A 21,123-nucleotide genomic window follows, 5' to 3' on the forward strand; every position below is an offset into this window, starting at 1 on the left:
GACATAAACCTAGACTTCTTGTGCCACCGCCTCACCATGGACCCCAACGTCTGGCTTGTTCGCCAGAGGAGAAGGAAGTTCAACGAAGAGAGGCGACATGTCATTAAGGAAGAAACGAAAAAGTTGTTGAGCGTCGGTCACATAAGGGAGATCCAATACCCTGAGTGGTTGGCCAACGTGGTCTTGGTTAAGAAGGCCAACGGGAAGTGGAGAATGTGCGTTGACTTCACCGACCTCAACAAAGCATGCCCAAAGGACTCCTATCCTCTACCAAGCATCGACGCCTTGGTAGACAGTGCCTCGGGTTGTAAGATGCTCAACTTCCTGGATGTTTTTTATGGATACAACCAGATCAAGATGCATCCCAGGGACGAGTGCAAGACATCGTTCATGACCGAGCTGTCTTGCTATTGTTACACAGTGATGCTCTTCGGGCTGAAGAATGCGGGAGACACCTACTAGAGGTTAATAGACAGAGTGCTCGCGCCCATGATAGGCCGAAATGTGCAAGCTTATGTGGACGACATGGTGGTGACCTCGCAGGTGAAAGATCAGCATGTGGCAGACTTGGAAGAGCTATTTACGATAATAGCTATGTACAGAATGAAGCTGAACCCCGAGAAGTGCGTGTTCAGGGTGGAAGCAGGTAAATTCTTGGGCTTCTTACTCACCGAGCGTGGGATAGAGGCGAACCCCAAGAAGTGTGCTATGATCCTCGCGATGAGAAGCCCAATCTCAGTGAAGGAGGTGCAACAGTTGACAGGGCGGATGGCCGCTCTGTCTAGATTTGTATCAGTTGGAGGAGACAGGGGTCACTCTTACTTCTAGTGTTTGAGGAGGAACAACAGGTTCATCTGGACCAGAGAATGCGAAGAGGCCTTTCTCAAGTTGAAAGAGTGCCTGGCCAGTTCTCTAGTGTTGTGCAAACCACAACTAGGTACTCCGCTCCGCCTGTACTTCGCCGTGACGGAGCGGGCAATCAGCTCGGTCCTTGTGCAGGAGCAGGACCAAGTTCAGAAGCCTATATACTTTGTGAGCAAAGTATTGCAAGGGCCTAAGGTGAGGTACCATGCCCTAGAGAAGGTGGCCTTGGTAGTGGTGTTTTTAGCTAGGAGACTTCACCATTATTTTCAAAGTTTTACAATGGTGGTGATGACAGACTTGCCTATTCGCAAGGTCCTACAGAAACCAGACGTAGCGGGAAGAATGGTACGATGGGCAGTGGAACTATCAGAGTTCGATGTCCAGTACGAGCCCTAAGGTCCTATCAAAGGCCAAGTTTACACAAATTTTGTGGTAGAGCTCTCCTCGGCAGATGCACACCAAGAGGAAGCCAACTTCTGGTGGGTGCTATCTATAGATGGGTCCTCTAACCAACAAGGCAGTGGGGCAGGTGTCATCTTGGAGGGACCAAACGGGCTTTTGATCGAGCAGACCCTATGGTTCGTCTTCAAGGCCAACAACAATCAAGTGGAGTACGAGGCCCTCATAGCAGATATGCTATTGGCGAAAGAGATGAGAGCGCAAAGTCTGTTGGAGAAGAGCGACTCCCTACTTGTCACAGGCCAGGTAACTAGGGAATATCAGGCCAAAGACCCTCAGATGACTGCCTACTTAGGGTATATTCAGATTTTGAAGGGGTCTTTCGCGGTGTTCGAGTTGATGCATGTCCCAAGAGAGCAGAATGGCCGAGCTGACTTGCTAGCTAAGCTCATCAGTTCAGGCAAGGGGGGCAGACAAAGCACGGTCATACAGGAAACCCTGAAGACCCCTCAAACTTTCACCGCAGATAACTGGGTGGTGGTGCACCAGGTCAACACGACAAGAGGAGGGGCGATGAGTCATCGATCATTGACCCAGGAGACACTGCAAACCCCAAAGATAGGCATATATCCAGTCTTGGGGAGGAAGCAATGCAGGTTTGCCTGGTCGAAGGAGGAGAAACTTGGATGACGCCCTACAAGCGTTACCTGACTGATGGGATACTTCCATTGGAATCCGCAGAGGCCAGGAAAATCAAGAAAAACTCTGCCAAGTACACCCTCATTAACGGAGAGTTGTTCAGACACGGGTTTACCCACCCAATCTTGGTATATGTAAGCGGAGACCAATGTGCACGTATAATGGCGGAACTCCACGAAGGGTATGTGGGAGTCACATCGGTGGACGATCTCTATCATCAAAGGCCATTTGTGCGGGATATTATTGGCCAACCGAAAGGGAAGACTGCACGAGGTATGCACAGCAGTATCAGCAACACGCTGCCTGGTACAAGCGCCGCCAGAGGAGCTCATGTCGATTTACAGCCCTTGGCCATTTCATACATGGGGGATCGACATCCTGGGACCCTTTCCTTTGGCGATAAGGCAGATGAAGTACCTCGTAGTCGCCATAGAGTACTTCACGAAGTGGATCGAGGCTGAGCCAGTGGCGTAGATCATGGCCCACACAAGATCAGACACTTTGTGTTGAAGAATATAGTGTGCCGCTTCGGGGTGTCGAAGCGTTTGGTGTCTGACATTGACACACAGTTTGCAAGCCAACAGTCAGAGGTTGGAATAAAACAGGTGTTCGCGTCAGTCGAGCACCCTCAAACGAATGGGCAGGTCAAGTCTGCCAATAGAGTCCTGCTCAAAGGTCTAAAGAGAAGGCCAAAGGAACCTGGGCAGAGGAGGTTCCTAGAATTGTGTGGGCTTACCACACCACTACCCTGCGTCTTTTGAAGACGGGCCCCTCTGCGGAGTCCTGGTCAGACGCGATCTCCACCACCCCTTTGTCTTTCTCAGGGGGAGTTGGGGTGGGTGACGCCTGGACGGTGGTAAGCGGTACCGCGACAATGGGGGCAGAAGGAGTGGGGGAAGGTGCGCCGGCGACGGCAGAGATGGGGGCGGAAGAGCAGAGGCACCCACGGCCCCAGGCGCCCCTTGGCAACGAGCAAGGGCGTCATCAAGCCTCGCCCACTTTTCCTTGTTCAGCACCATACCTACGCTAAGGTCAGAATTCAAGAGGTCAGCAAAGTAGGTCAGAATTCAAGAGGTCAGCAAAGCAGGTCAGAATGCAAGAGTAAGCATATAAGCATGAAAAGACAGAATATGCGAGTATATTAGTATGCAAATAGGCATGGTAAGAAGCAAAGATGAAGCTTAAGATGCTAATCAAAGACACACAAAGTGGGGTGAGAAAGGTGTAGGGACTAGTACCGATATAACCTTTGAGATCAGAAGGGCTGAACTCGTAATTGATCAGTTGGGCAGTGTTGAACACCGCCCCTAAGCTTGCGAGGGCTTGACAGAGCTTCGATCGTGAGGAGTAAGCTCCTCCAGGGTCCTCGGCTTCTTGAACTCTAGTTTCTTCACCCAGTAGAGTGGGAAGCCATCCTGTAGGGTGCGGTCGTAGTCGATACAACACACTCTGAAGAACTTCCCTTTGAAGCCCTTATACGATTGTTGAAACAGGGTGAGGAGAACACTCCCTGCCACCCCGTTAAAGTTACCCAAAGCTTTTTCCCTGGACTCTTGGCTTCGAAGAAATAGAGGAAGACGTCCACAGAGGGGGGGGGGTGCTTGAAGTGGTTGCAGAGGATACCAAACGCCTTCACGAAGGCCCAAATGTTGGGATGCAGCTGTGCAGGGGCCACGTTGATCTCCGTTAGTAGAGCCCGCTCGAACCCAGTGAGCGGCAAACGAAGTTTGATACGTTTGAAGATGGTGGCATAAAGAAAGAAGAAGGGTTCCCTATTGTTTGCGCGTTCATCAGCGCACACGGGTTCGCCTATAGCACAGGGTTGGACGGACACGTAAGCATCGCACTCTCGCCCGAACACGCGAAGCATATGGGCTGCCTCATCCTCCCTATGTTTCATCACATCCTTACTGGAGGTGAGAGCGGAGGTCTCAGCAAGGAGGTCCTCGGAGGCCCAGGGGTAGAGGGCTCTGTAATCTACTTGGAGAGGAGGGTTGGATGTTGTTTTCGTTCGAGCCATCTCGGAGAAAGCTAAAAAGCAAAAAACGAAAGAAGAAAACAAAGGTTTAGAAGAGGGTGATGGCGTGCAAAAACCAGAAAAAAACCCAGAAAAAGAGAGGAACGAAGGAAAAATAGAGAAAGCCTAAAATACGAGGAATTTAAACAGGCCCATACAGTTATCAAGCAACAAAATCGAAGAACGGGGATGATCAATCGATAAAAATCATACCTTTTGATTGATGAGGGTGGAAAGTTCTGGACTTTGCAGAAGGAAATGCGAGAGCGCTCGAGGAAGAAGATGAAACAATCAAAGGTGTTTATGAGAATAATGGAACAGTGATTGGGAGCGCGCGTTTTCGAAAACTTAACGTAAACTAAGAAGCGCAAGCGACGTTAAGTCCCAGCCGTTGATCAAGACACGTGTGCGCGGATTAGAACGGGTAGAGAGAAGTGTCACTTCGGCGCACTGTTCACGTCCCGTAACACATAGCCACGTAGGTCGCCAGGGAGAGGACTTAGTCTCTTCGCTGAACAAAGATATAACTCGAGACTAAGGGGCTTGTGTATCGACCAGTCCTCGGGCGTTGTTTGACCACTAGTAATGGTGGGTCCAAATAAGGTGGGTCCCACGCGCGGCATGGGCCAGTGTTTCGCAAGGCACGTGCACCAAAATACCAGAGGGTGGTCAGACATCGATCACCAGGATGTGCTAATGTGTCCTCGTGAATATAGTGAGGGCGATGAGAGATCGAACATCAGTGACTCAAACAGCAGAGCTGGGCCACGAGAGGTGGATCCCAAACCACACACCAGTTATTAGTTAGGGAGAAGTCTAGATCACGAGGGGTCCATGCATGTGGTGTGGAGGACACGTTCTCAGGCGTAACACAAGTAAAGAGTCTCTGGAAGAGATACGACCGATGAGGGTCATGTTCCAGGGGTAAACTGCATGCATGGCACGTGAACAGCTAGAGCACTCCCAGGACGGATGGCCCCATAGATTAGGTGCACAAGTTGGTACCTAGGTGGTCATCCCGTCAGAGGTTGCACTCCATTAAGGGAGCCTTACACGCTAGATTGCCCTAAGGGTGGGTGATAGCGACGCTAAGGCACACCCCCAGTAACCCTAATTGTGGTTAGCGGAAACCCTAGAGTATATAAAGGGTAGTATCAAACCTAATAAGGTATACGCGATTCATTCGTAATAGTTTTTACACAGAACACACAGATACAGAGAGCTTTTTACAACTCACATTGATGTTTTCTAGCCCTATACTGACTTGAGCGTCGGAGTGCAAACTGCCTATAGGACGCCCTTTGTCTTTGCATTTACAAGTGTTTGACCAAGAGAGAAGGCACAAACGAAATCAGAGATAATTGGACGTGTGATCGCCGTAGACGCACGAAGATAAGCGAGTCAACCGACAGGAACACTTTTTTTTAAGGTTAGGTTTTGCTTAACCTATTCAAAATAATAATATCATTAATTTAATCATGCATAACTGAAGTCGTTTATCCACACGATTTCAATTAATATCAAAATAATTTTCTATTACACTAAGTGTTGAGTAAGTTTAAGATGACTTTTTCATGCAAAACTAAGTCATCTGATTTCACAAATTTTTTTCTTCGATTAAATAAATTTGAGTGAATTTAAGACAATTTCAGAAGGGTGAAGTCGTGATTTTGACACGACTTACTTATATATATAATAATTTTTTTTATCCAATTCAATAATTAATCAGTCGAGTTGCACCACTCACTTAAATTTTCTTAATAAGCCCGAGTGTGGGAGTGGGAATGGATGAGCTAAATTTTTTATATAAAGGCATTAGAAATCTCAGAAAAGTCCAAGATCAAAACAAAAATGAAGAAACCTTTATATATAAGAAAACCTTAATTCGATGTATTTGAAACGTATATATCTTAGAAGAAAATTGGTAGTGTAAATTAGAATACAGAAAAATTATGAACATAACCTATACAGTGACAGTTATAGATGATGGAATGACGGCCTAAACAGTGACAGGTTTCAACAGCTGAGTACTTAACACTACTCTGAATTTGGAAGACTTGCCAACCAGGGAAGCAACTTTTCATGTACTAAGTCAGGTCTGTCGTCATGGGGACAATGTCCAACCCCTTCAAGTAGGAAGAGTTTAACATTTTCTTGTTGAGAAGGCAGTGAAGAAAAGTACTTGCCAACAGGTCCATCAATTGGAGTAAAGGGATCTTCATCTCCCCACAAAAGTAAAACAGGCAAGGATATGTTTGGCATCAATGCCACTGGATTCGGCCCTGGTGGCCCAGTCACAATGGACACAAATGCATCTAAGGCCCCTGGAGCATTGGCAGGTTCCCTAATGATCTTCATTTGCAGAATCAAAATTCAATTCTAAGTAAATGTTGTCAAAAGAAAGGAAGATTAATAACAACACAAGTAAACAACAAAGTCTTACCTCCACCAGTTCTTCATCCACAGACTCCTTATTTCCATACACTGAACTCAGAACGTTTCTTAAATTCTCTCTGCATATCAGCAATACAATTTTAGGTTGCCTCTTTACACATCCAAGGGAATTTATGGCCAAACCTGAAGAGAATACCTTTGTTTAACTCGCTCAAAAATTGCTGAGGCAATTCCCTTTTGCTTTAATAGAAAATCAATCAGCCAAAGCAAAGGTAATAGTAACTTGATCCTCCAGTCATCAACAATTGCTTTGTTGTTCATGCCACCAGCACAATTTAACAGCACAATGCCTCTCACAAGAGTTTGACTTGAATCTGATTGGAGACTATAATTCATAGATATGGCAAAAAAGAAGTTTCTGATGCAAACTCTATGCTTAACTGTTTTGACAGAAATTTAGGTTACATTCCAGCCTCTGGGGGACAAATCAAACATACCTGAGGCAGCAATGAGACAGGCCAGACTTCCAACAGAGTTTCCAATCAGTACTGTTGGCTTTTGAATAACTTCATTCAAGAAATCCAAGATCAACTGTTTAGAGTGAATACAGGGTACAAGTTAAGCTTGTAATGTTGTATATGCTGGAGATTTCACCCAAAAAAAGAGAACGTTGGAGATTTGATCTCCAATTAAAACCTCAAGAAATAAATACCTGAGCCCAAGCTTCCATGGTATATTCAAAGCCTGGAGGCTTATCTGAAGCCCCAAAACCAAGAAGATCAATAGCATACACAGTATAATTCTGGGCTAGTATCTTGATGTTCCTGAAGGAAAAAAAAAACTAAAATACTTACATTCTAGTTCAATTCAATGACTACACTGTTAAGTAAAATGAGAAAAAAAAGGTGATTGTTGAGGATTTGTTATGAGAGGAAAATGAAAAAAGGTTTTTATGTGCGGAATTTAAATCATATTAGCAAAAACAAGTAAGAATTGTAACCAAAGTGCTTGATTAAAATCGCACATTAACTGAGTAAGAAAATTCATGTAGTTGGAATTGAATTTGCTTGAGAGCCATCATCTCAACACCAAAGTACAATCCATGGTCATTTTGTTTTCCCATTAATCTTTTTTTAACTGAGATAGTGGAGATTCCATCCGGATCCAGTGAACCTTTTTAGCATCTAAGTTTGGAATCTAAACCAAGCAATATCCTAACCCAAAATTTCCCAAAGCAAATTACATGCAAGCTCAATGAACAACTTAAAAATTAACATGGTCACCCTAAAGTTCGGTCTTTTCTTTGTCAACCATTTTCTGTCTTGCAAATACTTGAAGTTGGTGATTACAATTACAATTGAAATTGAAAAAGGGGGTTGTCTGACTGAACAAAAGAAGGGGATTCTGTACAGTTACTGGAAAAAGGTAATTGACAATCCCAATAAAAAGCTTGAAAGCTAGACTACTGATGCATTTCCTGATATACTTAGCTTCTAAATTTGTACAAATTTTAATTTGGGTAATCAATTGCTGTTATAGATATGTAATTTAAATGGAGGAACGCAACAATTCATTGCCTATCATGCACATATTACTTTATGTTATCCTTTTTTACGTGGCTACCAGCTTACCATACAAATGTGATAAAACAATATCTAAAAAAGAAAAAACGGGTGGACGAGAAAACAGCAACATGAGAAGTGAAAAAAGTTGGACACATGACTGTTATGGTGGCTTAATTACCTGCGCCAGTGAGGAATGGAGGCACCAAATCCATGAACAAGTAAGAGGGGAGGGTGGTTAGCTTGCAACTGCTGAGGAGAATCAGAAGAAACGAAGTAGTTGATTGAATATTCACCCTTCCACTGCCATGTAAGACACCTCTGCTTTATCTTTTCCACCTCAGAGAGAGACCCCTCAGCAGCAGAAGTTGCTGTAGAAGTAACAGAAGTGGAGTTTATTATGACACTGGTTCTGTCACTACTACCAACTTTGGCATTACTTGAGTAGATTGGATGGAGGTGGTGATGACAAGGAAGAGGAACCTTCACTTTCCTTGGTTTTGTGGAGAAGAATAATTCTCCACAGTTAAGCCTTTGAAGGTGCGTTTGTAAATGCAGAAAGCCAACAGAATGAACAGCACTTGTCACTTCCATCACTTTGTTGTGTCTGTCTACTCTTTGCTCCTCGCTATATAGTTTCGGTGTTATTTGTTAAACGGAAATCTGAGCGGCTCAGGCTCAAATGTATAGCGTCTGGCCCAACATATATGGCAATACATGCCAAACAAATGGGCTTGGATTCAATTAAGGACTATTTATGGGTATTTTTTTCTTCACCCTAACAAATTTAAAATGATTTTCGAATTGCTCTTTCCAAAATGTTTTCATAACTTAGTTTTCAGAAGTTAAAAAATATGTTTTAGAAAGGATATTTTTGAATGGTTTTGTCTATTAGATTTTCTATTTCGAAGACACCTTTTTCTTATGAATCACCTCTTTTCTAGAATCACCCAAAACTATCTAAGAGTAATTTGAGTATTTCAAAAAATACACGGGTGTGAGAAGAAAAATGTAAAGGTACATGAAAAAAACCTAATTTATGCATAAATTTGAATGAAAAATTTATCAGAATAAGTTGAAGATATTTGAATTAAAAAAATATATAATTTATAATAATTATTAAGTAATTAAAAATAATTCAAAAAACTAACACTACGATGAAAGAAAAATATACAAAAATAAAACTATTACAAAAAGAGGATTGGATACTAGTACAAAATATGTAAATATGACTACTTATACAAACAATTATGAAAGAATAGTCATAATAAGAGAGATGGTGACATTGTTGTAATTTTTTTCAAATTTTCGCTACTTTTAATGATGATTCCTGCGTGAATTGTCGTTATATGTGTAGTTTATTGATTTTCTGCAACGGTTCCTAGTGAACCATCATTATAAACCAGATCTAGCACTATTACAACTACACTGCGCAGATTGCAAGAGTAAAAAAAAAAAGGTGTAATCCCTCTTCACTTCATCTCTTCCTTCTCATCACTCTTTCCTCACTCTTTGTGCAGAATACTCTACTCCATTCATCTCTTCCTCTCATCTCTCCCTTTTCCTCACTCTCACTGAACCTCCCCCTTGAGCTGCGCCTTTGCAGTTCGTTGCCGCTCTCCCACCCTCATCGCGTCGTCCGCTCTTCTTCCTCACTCACGTCGCATTGTCGCACCTTCCTCCCTCACTTCCTCATTTATGCCGCACCAGTGCTCTCTGCGCTGCCACTTCTCTTCGCGCTGGTGGACATCGGCACCACTTCCTCATTAGTTTTTATAATGAATTATATAATACTAGTTTGTATTGAACGCGTTGATGCTGAGTCATGAGGTGTCCGACCTTTGACAATTTTGATTTAGTTTCATAATGAATTAGATAATATTTGTGTTTATGGTTAGTTTTAGGGTGTCTGATCTTCGACAATTTTGATTTAGGTTTATAATGAATTAAATAGTTTTCTTAGTTTACCCGCTTTATGGATCGGACTGGATCAATACACCACGTATAACTGATGCATACGAAAGAGGGGTGAAAGAATTCATACAGTTGGCAACCTGTAATGACGTTAGTAATCATAACGGGTAAGAATGAGGTGTCCTTGTGTGAATTGTTTGAATGGAAGAACATTAATGTTTCTGAAATTAGAGAACATCTTTTGTGTGATGGATTTTTAAAAATTTATACAACATGGACGTGACATGGTGAATTGTAGCACTTACCAAGTTTCCGCGAAGCTTCAGAGTTTGTTGATGATTTCCCAATGGACAATAGATTAGAGGACATGATTCGTGATGTGGGAGCAGAATCTTTTGCTAAAGCGGTTTTTGAAAATATGTCTAATGATGCATAGACTCCTTTGTATCCGGGTTCAACTAACTTCACACGATTATCAACACTGTTAAGGTTGATGAATTTGAAAGCAATGAATGGCATGGACTAACAAAAGCTTTACAAAATTACTTGAATTGCTGAAGGGCATGCTCCCAGAAGGAAATACATTACCCGTCCGAAATTATGAGGCAAAAAAGATTCTTTGTTTGAAGGCAATGGAATATAAAAAAATACATTCATATCCTAATGATTGTATTTTATACAGAAATGAGGATGATAATTTAAGAAGATGTGTACGTTATAAAGTTAAAGTTAGTGAAAAAGAATATAATGATGAAGTCACAAAGGAAGGTCTTCCTGCTAAGGTCGTTTGGTATCTTTCAATAATTTCAAGGTTTAAGCATTTGTTTGCAAATTCAGATGACGCTAAAAACCTTAGGTGGCATGCAGATAATAGAAAATTTGATGGACTACTTCGTCATCTAGCTGATTCTTTGCAATGAAAGAAGATTGATAAAGAATTTCTTGAATTTGGAAAAGAATCAAGAAACTTAAGACTTGGATTGGCTACTGATGGAATGAATCCCTTTGAAAATTTAAGTAGTAATCATAGTTCATGGCCCGTTTTCCATTACACTTTTATCTTTGTGTTGGTATTCTTATTTTGCTTCTTTTCCATTTCGGTTTCCTTCCATATCTTGTGTTTCCTTTCATGTCTTTTACATTCCGCACCATACATCATGTTCACCCTATTATGTGATTTTCCTCTTTGTCTTTGGAAGTGAACATTCATACTTACTTAACCACTTGGTTAAGTTCGTGTCCAATGGGAATCTTCCCTAGGTCTCACCAAATTTTGCTAAAATCTCAATCATAAGTAAAGTGTCACCTCTAAAATGGAACCATCTAAAATCAACTCACATCATGTGATTATTAGAGCTTTGGTTTTATGAGCATATTTGCTTTGAGTTGATTTGACACTTTACTTTTCTAGCAAGAGTAAAACTTCATTGTTAAAAGTCAAGTAAGTAACTTAGAGTCTTTTTGTGTGTTTTTCTTGCTTGTCTTTCTTTAAAGTTTTGTCATCATCTCTTTTTCCAACTTGGTTTAGCTTATTTGTTTTGAGCTTTTTTTGTTTGTCTTTTAAAATTCTTTAGTTTTCTTGTGGTTCTTTTGAGATCAAGTGTTAAGGGCTTTGTCCTTTTTTATTGGAGAGCTTGCAACCCCAAGATAAACCTTTGTTTGAGAGAAAATTCTTTCTTGAGTGCTTTGTTTATTTCGCCTCTTTGCTACACAAACGAGTGATACAAGTGAGGAGAGAGTTATTAATCTTTTCTACTAATTTGTTTGTTCTCTTTGTGCAATATCATGTATCATCTATCTTCAGGGAAATCTTCTAAACCACAATCTCCTAAAAAGGCACGTCTTTTGGGAGAGCTTGAGGATGCCAAGAGGAGCATGGCTCACAAAGAAGAAGAAATGAGGCAGCTAATGGAAAGAATGCAAAGGCTAGAGGATGCTCAAGAGAGGCAAGCTAGAGAAAGGAGATGAGGGCCTATAAGATCTACTAGGCATCATATGCACTATGGGAGTCAAAAACAAGATTGGAGAGTGCACAATTTTGGAGAAAGGCGCCATCAACACTGATGAGAATCAAATAAAGGAGGCTTTTATTAATGGAGGAAGAGGACATCCACCCTCACATTTGAAGTTCTTCCTTCTAGTCTTCTCAAAATTAAAAGAAGACAATAAAATAAAGATGAGGCCCAAGCCCAAAGCCCAAGCCCAAGCCCAAGAAGGCCAAAGCCCAAAAAGCCCAAGTCCATCCCATGAGGGGCAAGACCAAGCTTTGAAATACTCTTGTATAGTTTTAGGAGGTGTGGTTATTAAATAAAGGAGTGTGAAAATGTAAAATAAAGTCACATTGTCCATGTGACTTAGGAGACTGGTGTAGGTATAGTTTTTAGGAGGTGTTATAGTAGAAAAAGGTCACACCTCCCATGTGACTTGTTTTTGGTGGGAATTTCAAATGAGTTTATTTGAAATTTCCCTCCTATTTTTCAGCACCTCTAGGCTATAAATAAAGGTACTTAGCTTGTACAATTCAGATTTGAATTTTAATTAGAGAAACTATACTCAAATTTTGAGAGAGCATTGGAGAGCTTTGAGCCTTCTTCTCTAGTCTTATCTTGATGGTTCCATGGTTACCTCAAGTGGCGGCTTGCACACTCATCTAGGAGCATCCATCCTTCTAGTGGCGTGATCATCCAACCATACATCCATCTTCATGAGCTTTCTCCTCTCCTTCCTTTCTTCTCTTTTGTTGTTCATGTTTTGAGTTTGTGTTCTTGAATTTTTGGTTCGGCTTTTAGCTTTTCCAGCAGCCGTTCTTCTCCTTCTTTGTGTTTGGTTCGGTTTATTTTTATTTTCCAGCACTCTTATTCAGTTTCCTTGCCTTTTAATTCTTTTTGTTCGGTTCATTGTTGTTCTTTTTCAATTCTATACGGTGCATTTGCTTCTTCTTTCACTTTAATCGGTTCAATTTGACTATAATTGGAACTTCCATATGAGTTTGGATTTGGTGCTAGTTTTGGTGAGTTCTTGACTTAGAACATTGATTCAATTCTAAGAAAAAGTGCCTAACTATTGTCCAACTCAAGTTGATTCCTAAGAAGGTCAAGAATCTTTCTCTTCTTTGCTATTGGAATCACATCAAACACCAACAACAACCAAAAAATTATTTTCATTTTGTAAAGTTACCTAGTTTTAGTGGGGACAATGACCCTAATTTGTATTTAGAATGGGAAGCTAAAGTACAAAAACTCTTTAATGTGTATGAGGTCGTAGAGGACCAAAATGTTAGGTTAGCTTCCCTAGAGTTTTTAGATTATGCCATTTAATGGTGGCATCAAATTGTAATGGACATTGCTTTGAACAAGAGGCCAACCGTGGTCTCTTGGAACGATTTAAAGGAATGCATGCACGAGCGATTTGTTCCTCCTCCTCATAGGAAGGAACTCTTGTTGAAGCTCCAACGACTACATCAAGAACCTAGGACGGTAGATGAATACTTTAAGGACTTAGAAACAACTTTGACTAAAATTAATATGCATGATAATGAAGAGTCAAAGATAGCTAGGTTTGTAAGTGGTTTGAGGAGAGAAATTTAAGGTATTGTAGAATTTATATGAGTACTCTTCTTTAAAGAAAGTGGTTCACCTAGCCATCAAGGTGGAATCACAACTTTTGAAGAAAATAACTTTAAAAAATACTCATAATGATGGCTTCTACAAATCTTCATGGAAGGATACAAACAAAAGTTTTACAAAAACTTTTCCTTCCAATTTTTCAAAAGAAACCACTTCTCACCAAAAAGTTTCTAAAAACAATCCTTCTACCTCTACCCCTAAGTCACCCACAAAAAATTGAAGCACAAAATGTTTTAAATGCTTAGGTTTTGGGCACATAACTGTCAATTGTCCAAATAAAAGAACCATAATGTTACAAGAGGTAAATCAATACCAAATTAAAATAAAAGCCAAAAGAGAAAATGAAAAGGAAGAGGAAAGTAAAACGAGTCTCATCTTGTTGACCCGTACGAAAATCACTGCACCTCCTAGGTATACTTCTTCCTTCTCTTTTTAATTCCCAAATAATTCTAAATACTTGACATCTTTGTTAAAGAAGTTTAGGGATGATCTTCAAAAACCTCCTAAAGGTTATCCCCTTCTAAGAGAATTTTCACAAACAAATAATCTCTTCCCTAAACATTCTCTACAAACATGGCCTATATCTAGAATTCACCCATTTGAACTCCCCAAACTTCATGAACATAAGTTTGTTTCACATCCTAAACTTAGAAATATCTTCTATGGGAACAAACTAACTATGTTATTTGCAGGAGATCTACATTCGAGGACGAATTCTTTCCAACTTGGGGGGCATGATACAAACCAAAGCACCAACAAATGACTAAGGACACATCAAGCACTTCACAAAAAGACTAGTCATCTAAGTATATAAAGTTGGGCCCCACCAAACCTCGAGAAAGGATCAGCAGAAGAAGAGGAAGCTATAAACCAAAATATCAAAATTTCTTCCTTCTGGTCTTTTCCACAAGAGAAAAGTTATGTAAATAAATTGGGCTAAGTTTGGGGGTCTAAAATAGCAAGATAGGTTAGAATATGTGCTTATAGCATAATAGGGGGTGTAGTTATCATTTTAGCTTGTGCGTAGCCCTTTAGGAAGGAAATTTGACCTAGTTTCTAGAAGGACAAACCGAGGGTGCGGTTTTGACTTAAAATCAAATCCTAACGGCAACCCCTCACACATTTACCACCCTACCCTTGCCCTTCTTGCCCACCAAAGCACCCATTACTATAAATAGGGTGCCTTACTCCTTGTATTTTCAAGTTGAATTTTATAGAAGAAGGAAACCTCTGCACAAATTGTGTGAGACTAGTTTGCTCTAAGCATTAGGTCTTATCTTGAGTGATTTGAGAGCTCTCAAGTGGCGGCCCTCTACACTCATCTTGGAGGAAACCACACTCCAAGTGGCGTGTCCACTCCCATTTCTTCACCATAAGTTTTCTTTCCTTAATCCTTTCTTCCATTTTCCATTACACATTTATCTTTGTTTTGGTATTCTTATTTTTCTTATTTTCCATTTCAGTTTCCTTCCATATCTTGTGTTTCCTTTCATGTCTTTTACATTCCGCACCATACATCATGTTCACCATGTTATGTGATTTTCCTCTTTTCCTTTGAAAGTGAACCTTCACACTTACTTAACCACTTGGTTAAGTTCGTGTCTAGTGGGGATCTTCCCCAGATCTCATTATATTATTGCTAAAATCTCAATTATAAGTAAAGTGTCACCTCTAAAATGGAACCATCTAAAATCAACTCACATCAGAAATTTAAGTAGTAATCATAGTTCATGGCCCATTTTGTTAGTGATTTACAACTTACCACCTACTTTGTGTATGAAGTGAAAATACATAATGATATGTATGATGATCTCTGGTCCAAAACAACCTGGAAATGACATAGATGTTTATCTTAATTCATTGATTGAAGATTTGAAATTATTGTGGAATGAAGGGGTTGATGTGTTTGACGCGTTTAAGAATTAATCTTTCTGATTGCATGCAATGTTATTTTGTACTATCAATGACTTTCCTGCATATGGGAACTTGTCAGGTTATAGTGTGAAAGTCCATAGAGCATGTCCAATATGTGAAGAGAACACATAATATGAATAGTTGAAACACGGAAGAAAAACCGTGTATCTTGGGCATCGTAGATTTCTAAAGAAACACTATCTATATCGTAGATTGAAAAAAGATTTTAACGGATACCAAGAACATAACCTTTGTCCCACTCCCTTAAGTGACCTTCAAATTTATGAAAAGATAAAAAATGTTAATGTGACTTTTGGAAAAATGAAGAAGAAACAATCTGTGACTGAAATATAGAAGAAGAGATCGATCCTTTTTTATCTTCCGTATTGGTGTATGTTAGATGTCAGACACTGTATAGATGTAATGCCCGTAGAAAAGAATGTGTGTGATAGTTTAATAGGAACACTTCTGAATATTAAAGGCAAAACAAATGATGGTGTGAATACATGTTTGGTTTTGTTTGAGATGAATATACGAGAGGAATTGGCACCGCGAGAAGTTGGTAAAAGTACATACTTGCCTGCAGCGTGTTACACTTTGTCAAAGAAAGAGAAAACAAGCTTTTGTGAATGTCTTAAAGGTGTTAAGGTACCATAAGGCTACTCTTCAAATGCGAAGAGTCTTGTATCTATGAATGATTTGAAACTAATTGGCTTAAAGTCTCATGATTGTCACATTCTAATGCAACAATTACTACCGGTGGCTATCCATGGAATCTTACCAAAATATGTTAGGCATACAATCACTCAACTATGTTCATTTTTCAATTCGATGTCTAGCAAAGAGATTGATTCTCATAAGTTGGATGAACTTGAAGAAGAAATTATGGTTATCTTATGTCAACTCGAGATGTTTTTTCCAACATCTTTTTTTGATATCATGGTACATTTGATTGTTCATCTTGTAAGAGAAATAAGATTGTGTGACCCAGTTTATATGCGATGGATGTATCTAATCGAATGATACATGAAGATTTTGAAGGGATATGTGAAGAATCAATGTCGTCCGGAAGCTTCCATTATTGAAAGATACATTTCAAAAGAATCTATTGAGATTTGTTCCGAGTACTTGTCAAAAGCCAAATTTATAGGAGTTCCTAAAAAATGTTGGCACTCTCGTAGATTGATAAGTAAATTTTCAAAAAGGTGTACATGTCATAAGCAAATCTAGAGAAGAGGTTCTGCAAGCACATTTGTATATCCTGAATAACACTGATGAGGTGTTACCATACTTAGATACAGAAACAGACATTGTGAAATATAAGAATCCAAGACAATCAGAAAAATGGGTGTTAATTAGCATAACAAAACCTTCATGTCATGGTTTAAGAAACAAATCATGAATGATCTATCAACATATGAAACATTAACATGGTTTGCAAACGGTCTCAAGTTTGATATTTTATGTTGTTCTAGCTATGAAGTAAATGTTTGTTTGTTTTACACAAAGTCTCGAGATGATAGAAGTACAGTGCAAAATAGTGGGCTATGAAGTAAATGTTTGTTTGTTTTACACAAAGTCTCGAGATGATAGAAGTACAGTGCAAAATAGTGGAGTCACCTTGGAGGCAGAGTCTATGTAGTTTTCAACTTCAAAGGATCAAAGTCCTGTTGTGGGATCAATGCCTTATTATGGTGTCATAGTAGAGATTTGGGAAGTTAATTATACCAAGTTTACTGTACCCATTTTCAAATGCAAGTGGGTTGACAATAAGACTGGTGTCAAAGTTGATGAATCAGGAATGACTTTGGTTGACTTTCGAAAGACTGGTTATCATGACGAACCATTCATAATGGAATATCAAGCTTCCCAAGTTTTATATATCCAAGATCCTACGTCTGAACACTGGTTTATTGTGCTACATGGAAAAGAAGAAAAATAATGACCCAGGAGATACAAACAATGACATTTGTGAGATTGAATCACTTATAAGAACAACAATCAATAAAGTGTACGTGGATGTTGCTGATGTTGTACATGCAACTCGAAATGATCATGACGAAGGAATATATATTTGTATGTGCATATGTTTCACGTTTAGTTTTACAATATATAATTTTTATTATATTTCATATTCTTGATGCTTATCATGTTTGTTTGATAACATGAACATGGCAGATAATAAAGTTCCTCGTTCAAGAATTGGTAGAGGACCTACATGATTAAAGAGTATGAGTAAAAATATAAATGAAGGTAAAACTATATCATTGTCTATTGATGTCAACATTGGTGTGGCCATTGGGCCATATGCAAAGATCTTTAGCAGTTATCTCAAAGTAGTTGCTCGAGAAAGGATCTCTATCTTAAATGATTCCTGGGATCACGTGATAGAGCACGAGAGAAACATGATTTGACAAGATATTTTGGTATGTAATTGTTTTTACTTTGTTCAATCTAAAGCTTGTTTATGAACTAATTATCCCAAATAATGTACACGCATTACGAGATCCCGAATGTGGAAACCTTGAGAGTGAAGGTTCTTTCTAATGTGAGTGTCAAGTTTCATCAGTTTAAATCAAAATTGACAACAGATTATATATATGGTGAAAGGAAAGGAGAAAAGCGGTGGGAGGGTTTAGTACTTTCGCAATAACCACCTACTATGGTACAAGATGATTCGCCCCCTAGTACGAAAGTCAACACTAAAGGGAGTTGTTCGAAGGTTGATTTATCGGGGGATGATTTTGGCTCAACTAGCCAATGCAAGTTATATGTTGAGTATAATTCTTTGACCCGATTCGTTGCCCTAGGTAAGTGTTATGAAGGGGTCACAATGTGCCTCTTCCTTCTAATTTGATAAAGGTCACGGTGGAGAAGGTCCTTTATGGTGATGTTGGAGTTCCTGTGTCGACATCAGAGGTGACAATTATAGTAGAGGCATTACACACTTTCGTTGCCTGGCCTAAACATCTCGTCATACTTATAACATCTACGGTATATCTTTGCACTAATAGGATTATATATCAAATATATTACATTATAACTAATTTAATTATTTGTTTATTTTTTTATGAGTAGCAAGAACCTAAGATAAAACTGCCTCTTGATAAGTGTCTAATTTCAGTAATATTTCATATTAAAATATAGGCACTTATGAGGATTTATTTCTAATTTACATATAAAATAATTCCCAATTTATGAATTTATACCTTTTTACATTTTGATGAGCTTTATTTGAATAAGAGCATTTTATTCCCAAATTTGGTGTTAATTGTAGGTTTTTAGGGACGATTGAAGATTTGGAGTAAAGGAGAATTATTGAGCTAAAAAGAGAAAGTTGGAAGGTCCCAGAATGGAAAAAGATGCAAAGAAAGATTAGGCCTTTTTTATGTTTTATCACTTAGCCCATTAGTGCGACACAACAAGCCACCTAACCCTAGAAAAGTAGGATAAATAGGGGGTTAGAGGTTCAATCCTAGTGTGCCAGATTGAGAGGAAAACACCATAGGGTGAATTGTAACCCAATTGGGAGAATGCAAGGTGCTAGAAGTATGCGTGGCTAATTCTACCCTTTGGGATTGGGAGTAATCTGCTCAAACTCTTATGTACTGAGGTGATATTTTATATATTAATATTCAGTTCTTGATTGATTATTGGTATTGTTGTTTTACTTTTAACTTTTCGTGACAAATTGAGAATCTTAAATCTGACCGAGAGGTATTTTTAGGGTTCAGACCTAAACATCAATACTTAGCATATTTGAGTGTTAGAGATAAACTTAAAATGTTAATTTCCATTAACGTCTGATTGTGATTTCTAAGTTGTTTTTATAAGTATGCGAGAGATCGATATTTAGGAAGCATTCTTAAGAATTTTATATGCGAGAGATCGATATAAATGAATTTTCTACGGGCATCAATTTCAATCAAAGAACTTAATATTGACATGCTAATCAAAATACATGAGGGTCAGAGAGATGAAACCTAATCCCTATTTTCCAATTGAAGCAACTAATTCTTTGTTTGTTTTCTTATTGATCAGTGCTAACATAATCACTTCAAACTCTTTTTATTGTTCTGTTGTTATATTTAGCGAATATTGTACTCGATAATTCACTGTTCCTTGTGGGATCGATATCCGTCCTTAGGGACAATTATTACTTCTGACAAACGCGGTGTGCACTTGCAGTAAAAAGTCATCACCTATGGAAAAGAAGAAAAAATTTTCCATTAATGATCTCGTGGCAACATTGGTGGAAGTTGCTACAACTTTAGATGCAACCATCGTAGAGGTTCCATGGAATGCCAATGTTTGTGGAAGGCATAGTGATGTACCGTTGTACTTTCACATGTCTAATTTGTTAGACCTTGCATCCGGAAATCTAAAGATTAACATAACAGTTCTACAAGTATGGATGATGTAAGTTCAATTATTAAAATCTTTATAATTTTGACTTATTATATATATTAATACCAACTTATTGAAATTTAGGTATATTTGTGGATTATGCTTCAATGAGGGGAAACAAGATATATATGGGTTTTTAGACCCTCAACTCATTCAATTACTTGGAAACAAGAAGTCAGAAACACAAACATACATCACCACTGCCTTAAAGAATGAAGGGAAAAGATTTTATTTTGCTCCGTACATCCATGAGTAAGTCCATATTTATTAAATAAGTTATACTAAATTATTGAAATAAGAGAAACTATCTGATTTGTTATATAGGCGTCATTGGACCCTATTGATCGTATGTGTTCAAGATCATATCACTGCATGGTTTTGCTCCTTGTATATTAAACCCCCTAACTATTTTAAACACATTATAGATAGGTACGATAATTTCATTTAACATTTATTATTACTTATACATTATATAATGTTATGTATTCTTACATGAAATCTTATTATTTCAGTGCTTACTCTGGATATAACATGTTGAGTGGGAGGAAAAGTGAAAACGCAAAAAGACTCACTTGGATGCACCTTAAGGTATTTAAAAAGAAAAAAAAATACACTATTTTTTTTTTCTCCACTAATATATTTTAGGAAGAAAGCAACATGGCAAAAGAATAAGCACCACCTCCTAGGAGGACACTTGGAGATTATGTCATGTACCAAGGGCCAAGGCATTTTTCTAGTATTGCAATACCTACTACTGCCAAGGCCTTGGAAATAAAACCTGTTTTTCTCACTCTCATCATTACCCATCAATTCAAAGCAATGGATCATGAGGATCCATGTTCACATTTGTCTACATTCTATGAATTGGTGGAAACAATGAGTTTTCAATCAGATGATCTTGAAAATGTTTATATGCGCTTGTTTTCTTTGTCATTGGCAGGAAAGGCTAATGATTGGCTCATATCACTTCCAAATCAGAGTCTCACTAGTTGGAAGGATGTAGAGAAAAAATTTATGCAAAGATTTTTTCCAATTTCTTGCTACATCAAAGCAAAGTCTGAAATTTATGTGTTCAGAAAAGGAGCAGATGAATCATTCTGTGAGACATGGGAAAGATTTAAAATGATACTTAAAAAATGACCAAATAATCTGATGGAGGAGGGCCAAGCACACCTACCCAAGGAAGCCAAGGCCCAAGCCAAGGAGAGCGTCTAGACCAAGACCAAGGTGAGCGTCTAGGACGTGAAGGTGAGCGTCTAGGACGTGAAGGAGGGAGGCTATCCATGGAGCTAGACCGTCTAGGCCCCCTTACAAGATCAATGGCCAA

General features: G+C 39.0%; 1 protein-coding gene and 1 pseudogene across 2 annotated transcripts; one reads left to right on the plus strand and one right to left on the minus strand.

Moving 5' to 3' along the window:
- Positions 1-5,821: 5,821 nt before the first annotated feature.
- On the minus strand, positions 5,822-8,665 carry LOC137828166 (alpha/beta-Hydrolases superfamily protein). 2 transcript variants are annotated; one of them, XR_016523577.1, is made up of 6 exons: positions 8,117-8,633; positions 7,086-7,197; positions 6,871-6,964; positions 6,570-6,758; positions 6,423-6,492; positions 5,822-6,331 (listed from the first exon to the last, which is right to left on the minus strand). XR_016523577.1 is itself a non-coding variant. In XM_068634628.2 (6 exons), exons 1-6 carry the CDS (start codon positions 8,527-8,529, stop codon positions 6,017-6,019), a joined length of 1,182 nt encoding a protein of 393 aa, XP_068490729.1. In that variant the 5' UTR covers positions 8,530-8,665; the 3' UTR covers positions 5,822-6,016. The 2 variants fall into 2 exon arrangements, 1 of the variants encoding a protein (XP_068490729.1); XM_068634628.2 differs by having other exon boundaries at positions 6,570-6,747; positions 8,117-8,665.
- A 1,747-nt stretch (positions 8,666-10,412) lies between these two features.
- LOC150025809 (uncharacterized) lies at positions 10,413-20,799 on the plus strand (annotated as a pseudogene).
- Positions 20,800-21,123: the final 324 nt, after the last annotated feature.

This window comes from Phaseolus vulgaris, chromosome 7, assembly GCF_051622355.1.
Source record: "Phaseolus vulgaris cultivar YP4 chromosome 7, ASM5162235v1, whole genome shotgun sequence".
Classification (NCBI taxonomy): Eukaryota; Viridiplantae; Streptophyta; class Magnoliopsida; order Fabales; family Fabaceae; genus Phaseolus; species Phaseolus vulgaris.

Bases quoted from the DNA above. Each gene is read 5' to 3' on its own strand.
- LOC137828166 (XM_068634628.2), bottom strand. From the start codon at position 8,529: ATGGAAGTGACAAGTGCTGTTCATTCTGTTGGCTTTCTGCATTTACAA. The intron at 7,198-8,116 runs GTAATTAAGCCA...TTTTTCCTTCAG, and splicing joins TCCATTCCTCACTGGCGCAG to GAACATCAAGATACTAGCCC. The intron at 6,332-6,422 runs GTAAGACTTTGT...CTGCAAATGAAG, and splicing joins TGGATGAAGAACTGGTGGAG to ATCATTAGGGAACCTGCCAA.